General features: G+C 39.8%; 1 protein-coding gene across 2 annotated transcripts in view; it reads right to left on the reverse strand.

The window, feature by feature from the left end:
• The window catches only part of impact (impact RWD domain protein), a 47,565-nt gene extending 34,088 nt beyond the window's left edge, over positions 1-13,477 (reverse strand). For both annotated transcript variants that reach the window (XR_010015147.1, XM_063013193.1), the window contains exons 1-5: positions 13,393-13,477; positions 13,145-13,273; positions 12,585-12,637; positions 12,174-12,236; positions 11,827-11,912 (exon numbers count right to left, since the gene is read on the reverse strand). Coding sequence is in view for 1 of the 2 variants with exons in the window: in XM_063013193.1 (XP_062869263.1) it covers positions 11,827-11,912; positions 12,174-12,236; positions 12,585-12,637; positions 13,145-13,273; positions 13,393-13,434 (373 nt within the window). In the remaining variant the exon portion in view is untranslated. The remainder of the gene's footprint in view (positions 1-11,826; positions 11,913-12,173; positions 12,237-12,584; positions 12,638-13,144; positions 13,274-13,392) is intronic.
• Positions 13,478-14,022: the final 545 nt, after the last annotated feature.

Here is a 14,022-nt window from a genome sequence, read left to right on the forward strand (position 1 = left end):
GATTTACAAAAGAGTTTTTGTTGGTATTTTTGTATTTTTGCTAATACACAAGAGGTATTTTTTTGTTAATTGGCTAATTTGTTAATTTATTTTTTCCAATAGCTGATTGTTAATTAGTTCATTTTTTCCAATAGCCTACAGAACAGACAATATTTCGTTCATTACTGAGGGTAACTGAGTATCATGTGTTATTTGGAGTTGAGAGTTATTGTTAACTTTTGTTGTTAAGTGAGGGATGTTTAGATGAGACATTATTTCTTTCATTGTGCTATTCATTCATTACAGGAAATGTTAACTTAAGCATTTTGAATAAATGCATTTTGAATAAAATTATCATCTTGAGTTTTTGTTGTTGACTTTTACTGAAAAGCATTGCCCCCCCCCCCCCCCCCCCCCCCCCCCCCGGCTCCAAGGTGTCCTGGTTTTCCCAAATGAAAATATGGTCACCCTACCGTACATGATCCAAACATGCAAAGACATTATAAGACCTATGTGCACAGCATTTAGATTGTACTAGGTATCATTAGGTATCATACACTACATGGCCAAAAATATGTGGACACATAACCATAAGCTAGTAAGACATCCTATTCTAAATCCATGATCATAAGTACATAAGTACATTGGCCTGCACTTTGCAATGTCACAGCCTACTCTATTATGGAAGGCTTTCCAGAACATTCTATATCATTTATGTGTCTGTAGGAATTTGTGCCCATGAGGTAGGAGCTCCTGTGAGGTCAGCAGGAAATGGGCTTCCTTTTTTTTTTTTTTTTATTTAATAATTTTTCCCACTTTCCCCCCCAATTTTCTCCCCTAATCTAGTCGTGTCCAGTTACCCTGATTGTGTCCTCTATACTGGTTCGACCCTTCACCGCTGACTGAGGACGCCTCTTACCTGACACACGCCCCCTCCGGCACGTACAGTCAGTACAAACTGCATTTTTCACCTGCACGAGTCGAGTTCATACACCGACGGGCACTGTGTACAGAGGGCCACACCCCCATCAGCATTATTCCTCAGCCCTGTGCAGACGCCATCAGACAGCCGGCAGGGGCCGCCGTCGCACCAGTTATGAGGACGTATGATCCGACTTTTTACCCCTAACCCTGGACAACAGCCAATCGTCGTTCATGCTGCCGCCCAGCCTGGTCGTAAGGCAGAGCTGAGATTCGATACGATGTATTCTAAACCCCAACTCTTGTGCGCTAGCGTACTTTACCGCTGCGCCACCTGAGATCAATAATCAATAATCAATAATCTTTATACACCTATTAGAAGAGAGAAACTTAATAATTAGGAGGCCATATAGTGTACGTAATTCAGGCATTAATTCAAGTTTACGGGAGGATGTGCAAAAATTGTAAACAAATCTTTCGCCATTTTATATGAACAGTCATGCAAGCTCCATAGACAAACAAAAGTAGAAAATGTGTTGGCCAGAATGGCTCTGTGACTTTTACTGACTCAGTTTGTGAAACCAAAATACACCTCCGAATCTGTCCTGGTCAGGTGTAAGTACTGTGTTATAACATGAAAACATCTAACAGTTAAAACTCATCACATCTTAACTGCTCCAAAGTCCAAAAGAAGTGTGTTTTAAATTACTTCACCCTTTTGTGGCTTAAGATTTACTTTTCCCAGTGGATAGGTCATGGCCCAATCCCTTTTGAAACTTCTTAATGCACTTCAGTGGTTTATATTAATATAACCCGCATTACAGGGCAAATGACTGAAAAACCACATTAATCTTATCCTGATGATTTGAACTGAATGGTGTCCAGCAAGTTTGTGCAGCCTAGACAGCAGCTGCTGATGCCAATTCTCAAACAAACTTCCAAGTGATCATCAGTGAGAGTGGATCGATATTTGGACTTAATAATTTTTATGTGGGAAAAGGCTGATTCACATAAGTAGGCTGATCCAAAAAATGCTGTCAATTATGTGGCACATTTTCTGATGTTCAGCCAGCGAGTCCCAAAGTTGTCCATCAGAGGCTCTCGACTTCATCTGAATGTTAGTTGGCAAAGTTAAAACTTTATTTCTTTTTCAGAGCAGATGGGTAAATGAGGAACAAAAATGCAATTTTTGAGGCCAGCACATCAGCTTCAGCTGTACCAGCAAACAGAAAGCACATGAAGGCTCAAGCAAACAGTCTGGGGCGGCACGGTGGCATGGGGGGTAGCACTGTCGCCTCACAACAATAAGGTTCTAGGTTTGATAACCAGGTGGAGCGGTTCGGGTCCTTTCTGTTCGGAGTTTGCATGGTCTCCGCGTGTCTGTGTGGATTTTTTTGGGAAGCTCTGGTTTCCTCCCACAGTACAACAATGTACAGTGAGATGAACTGGAGATACAAAATTGCTTGTGTAACCTGTAACTACCTGTCCTGTGAGTTTGCACAGTGTACCGTGCACTATTCAGTTGCGTGCAGGACGCCCGGCGCTTTTCCAGCTCCGGTTACATGCTTTAAAAGTTCTGACGGGCTGTGGCATAGCTATGGTAGCTATGGTAAGTAGTAAATCAAAATAAGAGTGGCCACATTTCACATAAGTCAATCACGCTGACCTGCCCACCACCCAAAGCAGGGTGAAGCTTGATAGCCTATATGAATGTAATATAAATTTAAATGAGGTGCGATCTACCACCGTTCAATCGATGCACTGGGCACCCCTGCTCCAGCAGATAGTTCTCATTAAAAAGTGCTGATCTCACTCTTGTGTGGCTGCTTGACCAATAATATGCAATCTATGAAGCTCGAAGCTCCTGACAAATGGTTCTTGTACCGACTCTCTCCAGAGGCAGTTAAAACTTTGGCAATGAGTGGTGTTACATACTTTAGCACTTGGCGTGTCGATCTATGATCTAGTTTTGCTCCAAAGATTCAGTCACTAAAAAGGAACAGCAGTAAAATCAATAAAATCCAAGATGCCATGACAAACTATATGGACAAAACTATTGTTTTACCCACAGCAATGGCTAACAGGTATAATACATCAATTATATTTATTTATTAGGATTTTAACGTCATGTTTTACACACTTTGGTTACATTCATGACAGAAACGGTAGTTACTGCTTACACAAAGTTCATCAGTTCAAGTCTTTAATGTCAAACACAGTCATGGACAATTTTGTATCTCCAGTTCACCTCACTTGCGTGTCTTTGGACTGTGGGAGGAAACTGAAGCTCCCGGAGGAAACCCACACAAACACTGGGAGAACATGCAAACTCCACACAAAAAAGCACTCGTATCGCTCCACCTGGGAATCAAACTCAGTACCTTCTTGCTTTGAGGCTACAGTGCTACCCACCGAGCCCCTTTCTGGACCAACATCAGCGCCCAACCCTACAAATGCACTTTTGACTGAATGGGCACAATTTCCCACAGACATACTTCAAAGTCTTGTGAGAAGAATTCTCAGATGAGCGGCTGTTGCTATAGCTGTTATATCACACAGAGGTCACTATATTTAATACCATTTGTTTTTTTCCGACACGTGGGCAGCAGCCGTATGCATCTTGTCACCTACACTTGGCAAGTGCATATGCGGATCAGCACTGTGTACAGACAGACACACCCTGATCAGCGCACTCTTTTCCTGTCTCTGTGCAGGCGCCATTAATCAGCCAGCAGAAGTCGTAGTTGCATCAGTTATGAGAGAGTCCCTATCCGGCTTAATATCCTTAAGAACAACAGACCAATCGTTGTTCATGTGGCTGATCGGCCCAGCCGAGATCCCAGCTCGGGTGTTCTAGTGTGTGTTTTTACCGCTGAGCCACCTGAGCGGCCCAATACCATTTGTTTTTAAAACGAGATGTCCAACAAGCTCATGATCAGGTGTCCGAATACTTTAATCATACAGTGTGTTTGTATAAATAGGTATATTTGATATTTAGTGTTTATAACCCGCTGTTAAGCAGGGACGTCCACACACCTCAGGCCATGTTGTGTAGTTTCTGTAGTCCTAATTTAAAGCAATGAAAGGACAGTCAACACGCTGCCTAATTTACCCCGACACCCTGTTAACATCGTTTTCACCAGCCCTCAAAACTGCAAGATCAAAAACCTTTAACAGGGTGAGTATTTTAATAATTAAAACAGTCAAAGGTAATTAGAATAGAAACTTCTAGGGAATAGTTTGCACTATTCTGAGAGATTTCCTCTTTTATTGCTTTGATGGCCACTGATTGCACAGCGGTTAAATAACAGGCTAATCTCTCAGCGTCCGGGTGGCTTAATTGTTGTACTCTTAATTAGAGTATGTTTTATCATTTGTATAAACTTAAATACTGGATTGTACCATCAGGAGACAAAACTTGATTAAAATCATATCAAAATGCGAGCCCATTCTCTTACAATGATTTTGGGATTCCAAGTGAGGCTCCTATCCATCCATCCATCCATCCATCAATTTATCTCTCTCTCTCTCCATTCATCCATCCGTCCATCCATTCATCTATCTGCCTATCTATCTCTCTATCTATCTGACTATCAAATCAATCTATATATCTTACTATTAAATCAATCTATCTATCTTACTACCCCATCCATCCATCATAAAAATCTACAAACACAAAGTCGAAAAGAACAGAGGAATAATTTATCATTTAGGGAAGCTGGCTCAGTAATCTGGCTCAGAAGTACGTTTACAATCAGGCCTTAACTTCTGTATATAAAAAGACTTTTAGCATTCTCATTCTCACTAATATGAGTTAAAATGTGAGCATATCTGGCTTAAAGTATCTTGGAAAAAACATTAGCCAGCACCTTTCAGGATTACCAATAGGTCGGGCTATATGACAAACCCGTAATAATAGGGCAAGCTAATACGGCCTGTATAGTGTATACATAACTGCTATTCATCTTATTCAGAGCCCTGCAGTCCCAGTTTAGCAGTGAAAGATCAACAGTGTCAGCAGAGACTTTTCTAAAGGTCAACAAAGGTTCATCTTCAGACAAATGATTGTTTGACTGATATAAGGGATTTACTGTGAAAAGGAAATTTCAATGCTTAAAACTGAAGCGAGTGCAATACAAATGAACCCTGAGTTAACAAGGCTTAACATGTCTCGCTTTTCCAGTGGATCCTCTCTACAAAGAGCTGCTTTTTGAGTCTGTTTACTTGGGGGGTAACAATACAGATACTGAATCACAGTCTCTCACACATATACAGTATGTAAAGAAAGGCTATAAATAATAGTTCTATCACTGAGTGAATTAATTAAATAACAAAAAGTCTAAAAGCCGAAAAACTCCAACTGAAAAATTGATCCTACCTAGCTCTAGGTTCCTGGGGACCAGAGTTCAATACCCATCTCTATCTAAGATTTCTAGTCTTAGTTTATTAAATAACCCTGGTTGTGAGGCATCCATGGGCTTATTTGTGAAGAAGGATATTAAAGGTTCATTTCTCTTTTTTATCACCAGTGTACTGTAATAAAGAAACGCTATCAAAACAATCTCCTGGCACAGTGTTTTATCTGCATCTCCATGCTTCTACATGCCTGCCAGTCCAAGTGATGAAAGTGTGTTTTCCCCACTTCTCAAAACTAATACTTTCTCTCAATTCAAAGGGTTTATATAATATTTTAACACCTTGGATTATAGTGTACTTCACATCAAGGTGACACATTTAATCAGCTCTACAGTCTCTACTATCTGTTTTGTTGTTCTCTGATTTGAATACATATTTTCACACATGAAGATGCACCTTCTCTCAAAAGGAAAAAAAAGCTCATCTCTAGTCTATCCCTACCCAACGATTTATCACTGATTAAATCCCTACATCAACCAGGAGCGGTTCTGTATTGCATGACGTGTGTTCCTCCCTACCTGTTGAATAGTTTTTTGTTTTTTTTGCCCAATTTTCTCCCCTAATCTAGTCGTGTCCAAGTACCCCGACTGCATCCTCCACTGATTCAACCCTGCACCGCTGACCGAGGACGCTTCTCAACTGACACACATGCTCAGTACAGACTGCATTTTTCACCTGCACGAGTCGAGTTCATATATAAGTTCCTTACTTGGTGCAGCTAGTAGAGTGGGTGGCACAACCCAACACGGATCCTGAGTAAATGATTGATTTGTGGCTGAGCCGTTGTTGTGCCTAGACATTCACATCTCACAATTTACCGGAGAAACCCTAACAGAAATGTTTGTTTGTTTATTAGAATTTTAACGTCATGTTTTACACTTTGGTTACATTCATGACAGGAACGGTAGTTACTCGTTACACAAGGTTTATCAGTTCACAAGGTTATATCAAACACAGTCGTGGACAATTTTGTATCTCCAGTTCACCTCACCTGCACGTCTTTGGACTGTCTGGGGAAACCGGAGCACCCGCAGGAAACCCAAGCGGACACGGGGTGAACATGCAAACCCCACACAGAAAGAACCCGCCCCACCTGGGGATCGAACCCAGGATCTTCTTGCTGCGAGGCGACAGTGCTACCCACTTAGCCACTGTGCCGCCCTTCACACACCAGTTAGAAATGGGTGAATATGACTGAACTAGCACAGAACAGTAATAAGCACAAGTGTCCAAATACATTTGGCCGTGGTGAATGTGTTGAAAATGATAAACTGTGTTTTAAAACAGTTTCCATTCAACTAAATCAAAATCAAACTGAAGTGACATTTTAGCTGCTGCAGTGGAAAGACAGACGTGCTAAACGATGACCTGCTCTCTCGATCGAAATTCATCCGTCAGCACTCATTTAAATAAAGGACAGAATGAAAATGACTCACTTGTGAAATTTCACTTAATCACATTTTTCATTTTCCTTAACAAGGCTGCTCACTTAGACACGCAGTCCAGTTGTGTTGTGCAAAGTTTAACCCAAATGACTCAACAGCAGAACGTTCACACTGAATAAACCCGAACTGCTTAACGCTGAAGCTGGTATTGATTTTCTGTAACGCTGTCAGTTGTTTTCGGGCGAGCCTTAAAGTAATTGAAAACAATCGAAACAATCTTAGTATAATAATGTATGTGTTGGTTGGGGGTGTAATTGAGTTTTCATGGAGGCAGGACACACATTCAGTTGAATTCTCCATTACTCTGCACATAATTACAGCTTATTTTGTGTTTTTAATAAACATTAATGAAATAAATGTTACCAATATGCAAGCATGGAATACGCTTTCTACAGCAGGTATAGAAGTCCACGTTCTAACTGTGCTGTTATAACCGATGATGCTTTTTCACCATATCTTTATCACTCTGGTGACCATGATTCAACACATTTTTAATATTTTCTCCCTTTTTCTCCTGATTTTTAGTGCGTCCAATTTTTACCCAGTTGCGCCCCGCTTCCTCTCTACAGGTGCTGACCACCGCCCCGATGGAGGAGAGCAAACTGACACACGCCCCCTCCAACACGTGATCAGTACCAACCTGCACGAGGCGAGTTCATATGCCGACCAGCCTTGTGCATGGAGAGCCACACCTTAATCAGCATTATTCCTCTCTCTGTGCAGACGCCATCAATCAGCCAGCAGAGGTCATTATTGCATCAGTTATGAGGAATCCCTATCCGGCTCCCACCCTGTATGAACAACAGCCAAACGTTGTTTATATAGCCGCCCAGCCCAGCCGGATGGCAGAGCTGAGATTAGATACGATGTATTCGAAATCCTAGCTGTGTATTTTACCACTGCGCCACCTGAGCGGCAATATTTGAAAAAATTTTATTTGTAAAATTGAATCACAGATAGATGTCAATATAAACCATCTGACTTCCAGTGTTTTCAGCACTGCCTTTAATTTCTTTATTTGCTTAATACATCATATTGTACAGATATCTTTCTTTCTATTTTTATTTATGTATTTTCTCCCAATTTAGCATTGTCAATCTGTCTTTTGCTGCTGGTGGATCCCTGATTGCAGTTAAGGAGGGTATATTGCTGCTCACGCCTCCTCTGACCCACGTGCAGCCCTTAGCGGAACCCTTTTTCACCTATACACTCTGCTCAGGCGCCTCTATCTGCTAACCAGGGTCCTTACACAGCGATAGATTAAATAGGCTCAAGGTGCATAAGAAATATTGAGTAAGTATTGCAGTACAATGTTGGTAACATATATGCAATATGTAATATAATAGAAAAATGACAAAAGTGTCTTGGCATTAAATGTCCAGAGATGTGCAATGACATAAACAGAGTGACAGATCATGCTTCATGAGTCTGGTATTGTCATGGTATTAACTCAGTGAGCAATGATGTACCGGCACAGTGGGGATGAGTTATACAGTGAGATCGCTGTTATAAATGGCACCCAGCCAACCGGTGGCAATGCCGAGTTTCGAACCGAGGAGTTATCCCGCTGTGCCACTTGGGCGCCGGCTTTTTTTGTAGCGCTTGATTTTGGATTTTGGAGTTTAGATTGTGAACATAATGTAAACTGTTGCAGCATGTTAATACAAAAACAAGGGGGTGAATTGGTACAATGTTCACATGAAGTAGATTTCTGTCTTTTCTAATACTGAAATTGTATTCTTTGTCAAATCGCTATAAAAGGTCTCAGATTAGGACAATCGTGTGGGGAAAAGCTTTGGAGAATGAATAAATTATGTTAAGTATATTATTCTTAAGCAAACTATTTGTTTATATAAAAACAAACCCCAAACATAACTTATTTTTCACTGTTGAAGTCAGAGTGATAATTTAGAGAGCGGAAGCTCCTCTAACGGTCTGGCTGCTGAAAATGTTTCGTCTTTTTTTCACCTCCCATTATTATCAACGTCACCCGAGTGACCACATGCCTCTTCATGGATTTCAGCCGTAATTTAGCGAAACCCCAGCTCATCTACAGAACTCACTCCTCTCTGTGGTACAGCGCTCATGCATTCTTTGTTCCCCTTTGAAAGGATGAAACTGGAGCTTGGATCCCATTGAGCTGTTTATCTCTATTCAAAATTGAGTTGACACATTCTCAGCCTCAGCCTGATGCCTTCGCTGTTGGATAAAGTCAGTGCCAGCTCTTAACCTGGCAGGGGGGCGCGTTTTAATCACTTGAGTTATTACAGATTACGAGTTCGGAATGAATTCTGTGTCATCTGTATGGAAAAGTGAAACAGAACAGAATCTTGGATTTAAAATTGGATTTAAGGTTTTAACTCTATATAAAAAAATTATCCCCTATCATAATCCTAAACCTTACACCTCCATAAATCCAACCATAACTCCATCTAAAACCTCTACCATAACCCGTAAACTAACCCTTATTACTATTATAACTGCAATCATAACCCCTACTCTAAATCCAACCATAACCCCTAACCTAATCTTTAACCTAAGCCTTACACCTCCATAAATCCAACCATAACCTTTAAACTAACCATACCTATATCTAAAACCCTTGCCCTGACCATAGCTCTAACACTGAGCTCTAAAACTGAAGCAAACTATGTTTCAGAACACAGTGATGTACAGACACTGCTTACAGGATCACATATAAACACCACACACCTCCCTTAACTCCCTTACTTACACCTAAGAGGCAAAAAATACAGTTTAGACTGGCTAAATCACCTTCTGTGTGTTTTTGGAAGAAGAAAATAAATCAGAGCACCCTGAGGAAACCCATTCAGACATTCAATAATAAGAAGTTTACAGCTTATATGGCTTCCACTGAACTTAACTGAACAAAGCCAGCACAGTCATCAGTAGCAAAATGGCAAAAAACCCTGTAAACCTAAAGCCTTACACCTCTATAAATTCAACCATGGCTCCATCCAAAACCTCTACCATAACCCGTAAACTAACCCTTATCGCTATCATAACTGAAACCATAACCCCTACCCTAAATCCAACCATAACCCCTAACATAATCTTTATCATAAGCCTTACACCTCCCTAAATCCAACCATAACCCTTAAACTAACCATAACTCCATCTAAAACCCTTGACCTAACCATAGCTCAAACTCTAACCTTCTATTTAAACAAAAAACTAAAGGAAACTATGTTTTAGAACACAGTGATGTACAGATACTGCTTACAGGATCACAGAGGGTCCAGTGCCACAGAGAAACACTAGGCAAAAATACACCCGGGATGCTAATCCATCACAGAGCACCACACACCTCCCTTAACTCCCTTACTTACACCTAAGAGGCAAAAAATACAGTTTAGATTGGCTAAATCACCTTGTGTGGTTTTGGAAGAAGAAAAGAAATCAGAGCACCCCGAGGAAACCCATTCAGACATGCTATAATGTGAAATATACGGCTTATATGGCTTCCACTGAACTCAACCGAACAAAGCCAGCACAGTCATCAGTAGCAATAAGTGTATTATTATGAGCTTCTAGGCCATTTCGGAACAATATACACACAGAATGTGAGTAAAACCTGGTTAAAACTGAAAGTCTAAAGCTGTTAAACAGGTATCAGACAGACACTGAAAGCCCAACACTAGTAGTAGTGTGTGTGTGTGTGTGTGTGTGTGTGTGTAAAGCTCTGACTGAAACCATTACACACTTCATCTGGAGTATTACTGAACCCACAGAGAGAGTTAAAATCCTCCAGATAAGAGAACTGTTCACTGCCAGCGAGGGAAAACCATTTCACAACAAAACACTGACACCTAGTGTGGGACAAGCAGGAAATGAGTTCCACAATTGCTTCTTTATAGCTTTTGTTTTTTCTTCCTGACACAGACTGAATGAAGTCAAGCAGAAATAAAATACAGCTGGAGATTAATTGCTCAGCAAACTACACTCACTCACATACCTGTACAACAACAGATCCAAAAAGAGAGCCAGAAAGAGGAGCTGAGATTTAACAGACCAGTTTTAATAGTATATACACCGATCAGCCATAACATTAAAACCATTGTTTCTACACTCAATGCCCATTTCATCAGCTCCACTTACCATATAGAAGCACTTTGTAGTTCTACAATTACTGACTGTAGTCCATCTGTTTCTCTGCATGCTTTGTTACCCCCTTTCATGCTGTTCTTCCACAGTCAGGACTCTCCCAGGACCCCCACAGAGCAGGTATTATTTAGGTGGTGGATCATTCTCAGCACTGCAGTGACACTGACATGGTGGTGGTGGTGTGTTAGTGTGTGTTGTGCTGGTATGAGTGGATCAGACACAGCAGTGCTGCTGGAGTTTTTAAATACCATGTCCACTCATTGTCCACTCTATTAGACACTCCTACCTAGTTGGTCCACCTTGTAGATGTAAAGTCAGAGACGATTGCTCATCTATTGCTGCTGTTTGAGTCGGTCGTCTTCTAGACCTTCATCAGTGGTCACAGGACGCTGCCCACGGGGCGCTGTTGGCTGGATATGTTTTTGGTTGGTGGACTATTCTCAGTCCAGCAGTGACAGTGAGGTGCATACCAGCATAACACACACTAACACACCACCACCATGTCAGTGTCACTGCAGTGCTGAGAATGATCCACCACCTAATAATTCCTGCTCTGTAGTGGTCATGTGGGGGTCCTGACCATTGAAGAACAGGGTGAAAGCAAGCTAAAACTTGTCCTGCAAAACTGCAACAATTAGTATCTTCACTTCCCAAATCATTAAAAATTGTAATTAATAAAACAGATGATGTAACAGAGTCGTCCCAACACTTTTAAGTGTGTTGCAGGCATCAAATAAAAAATGTTTATATGTACAGAATAAAATGAAAACATAAAAAATATTTTCGTTCTACTATTGACATTTAGATTTGAAGGTAAAGAGGTTAAACAAATAATAAAATTGTTTTTATCGCATAAAATGTCCTGACTTTTTTGGAAATGGGGTTTGTATAGATTAAATATGATATATAAAACATCTGAATCTGGTAAACAAACATTTACCTGAATTTCCATTTTGCGCTCTTTCGATCAGGAATTCTCTTATTTTTTCCACCCAGAGGTACAGGATGCTCTCACCCACGTTCTCTCTGAAACGATTCAACAATCAAAGGTTTCTACTATATACCAGTCTATAAGGACCTTCTGAGAGTCATTTTCTAATGGTTGTGGACTGGAATAATTGTGCAGCAGCATTTTTTTATGTCACACTGTTTTTTTAAACAGCAGAAATGTCACCACAGATACCAAGTGGTCAAGTTGTCCTGGATAACCAATTATACTTTCTGGCTCATATTGCTAACCAGACCCAATCATACCAATTCTTCCTCTACAACATCAGAAGTACTTACAGGAAGATTTCCTCCAGACTGTTTGACAGTGTGATACGGTCAGGACCTCTCAACCACGCCGCACTGTGAGAAAGACAAAACATTTGAATTATAATTATTTATGTTCCTTACTTAAATTAGTGGTAAGACTACTAAACATTTATTGAGTGTTATTAAGCTTGAGAAAGGTGCTATATAAATTTAACTTAGTATTATTATTATCTTTATTATGGGACATATAATAAATATAACAAATAATCTTACACACAAATCCACATGTGCAGAGTTTAACATGCAGTCAGTTGTACTGATGCTAAACAGCTTCCGTTTATTATTTTAATGTCTAAAATTTCAGTTGTTCATGACATACTATCATATGTTATGCTTTACAGAATGTAAGCAGTCCAGATAAACACATTCCAGGTTACTTACTTGATTTGGTATATTGGAGGAGCTGAGCTTGGGTAATCCTCAGGCAAAATAATCTGACAAAAACAGAGAATTAAAAGTTTTAAAACAACATTAACACTACAGCCATTACAATAAATACAGTAAAACAAAGTATATACTTTTCTGATTACATTTGTTACTGCATATTTGCTACACTGAATGATTTTAGATCATCAAATAATAAATAATACTTGGAAAATAAGAAATACAACACATTTAGAAAGTTATCATACATCCATACCACCCTACAAAGTAAACACTGTCTAACTTTAGTAGCATAGGAGCAATATATACTATTCACATCATTATGGAAAAATAAAGATCACTGTTTGCATAACTGCTTTTAGTGCTTTACTTAGTGCTAGGGTTCCAAACAAGCACTGATTGTTTCAAGTATCATAACACCAGCAAATGAGTTCAACTCAGTGTACATGATAAACAATCACTCACAATCACAATCGATAAACAAACACCCATCTGTTTTACAGTGTTAATAACAGCAAAGCACTGAATCACACCAGATCTGTTCTTGATTTATTTACCTGCAAACACACAGACCACTTCGGATCTGAAATGTCATCTGATATTTTGATACAGAATATCCTGGATGCTTCATCAATCACACACCATTCATCTCCATAAATAGAGGACAGAGCTTCAATCTCTTCAACCTGATCAAGAGGAGTGACAGCTTTTCAATGCTCGGGTCGAGCCAAGTTACAAAGTTATGCATTTACATTACTGACATGTGTAAATCTTTAGGTGTAAGAGTTTTAATACAGAACCTAACCTGAAGCTGCAGATCGCTGGCATTTTCCACTGATGTGTCCATTTACTTTCAGCACATTGCTTTTAAGTGAACTACTACACATCCATGCCACATAGGATACATTTCATATTCATCCATATTCCCTACTTAGCTACACTACATAGGGCATGAAATAATGATTTCTATACACTACATAGTGCCCTATTTTTTTATTAGACTTTAATTTGGAATACAACCCAAAGAACTACGACGAGCTATGGAAGTGACGCAAACTTGGACGTTAAATTGTACTTGTTTTATTTGTGAAATTATTTTGATTATGATTATGTGTTTTATTTCAAATAATAGCAGGTCCTGATGAGTAATGAGTATATGAAGGATAAGTGAGTGCGGCCTTGTGTTTCTGGTTATGGACTCTGTATCCACTGCGGCCCCCAGATGAAATCATAAACATGCTTTTTTGTATTTTTCCTCATTTAGGAAACAAAACAGCAACTCAAATAGAACTTTTATGAGTGGTTGTCGTACGAGGAGAAAACCTTAATATCCATACAGAGCAGAAAACGATATTAAACGTGTTAATGTTTAAGAAATAAGCCAAACCCAAATACTAACCAATCAGACGCCAGTATGCAAATTAGACTCCTCTCG

Source organism: Trichomycterus rosablanca, chromosome 17 (genome assembly GCF_030014385.1).
Source record: "Trichomycterus rosablanca isolate fTriRos1 chromosome 17, fTriRos1.hap1, whole genome shotgun sequence".
Lineage (NCBI taxonomy): Eukaryota > Metazoa > Chordata > Actinopteri > Siluriformes > Trichomycteridae > Trichomycterus > Trichomycterus rosablanca.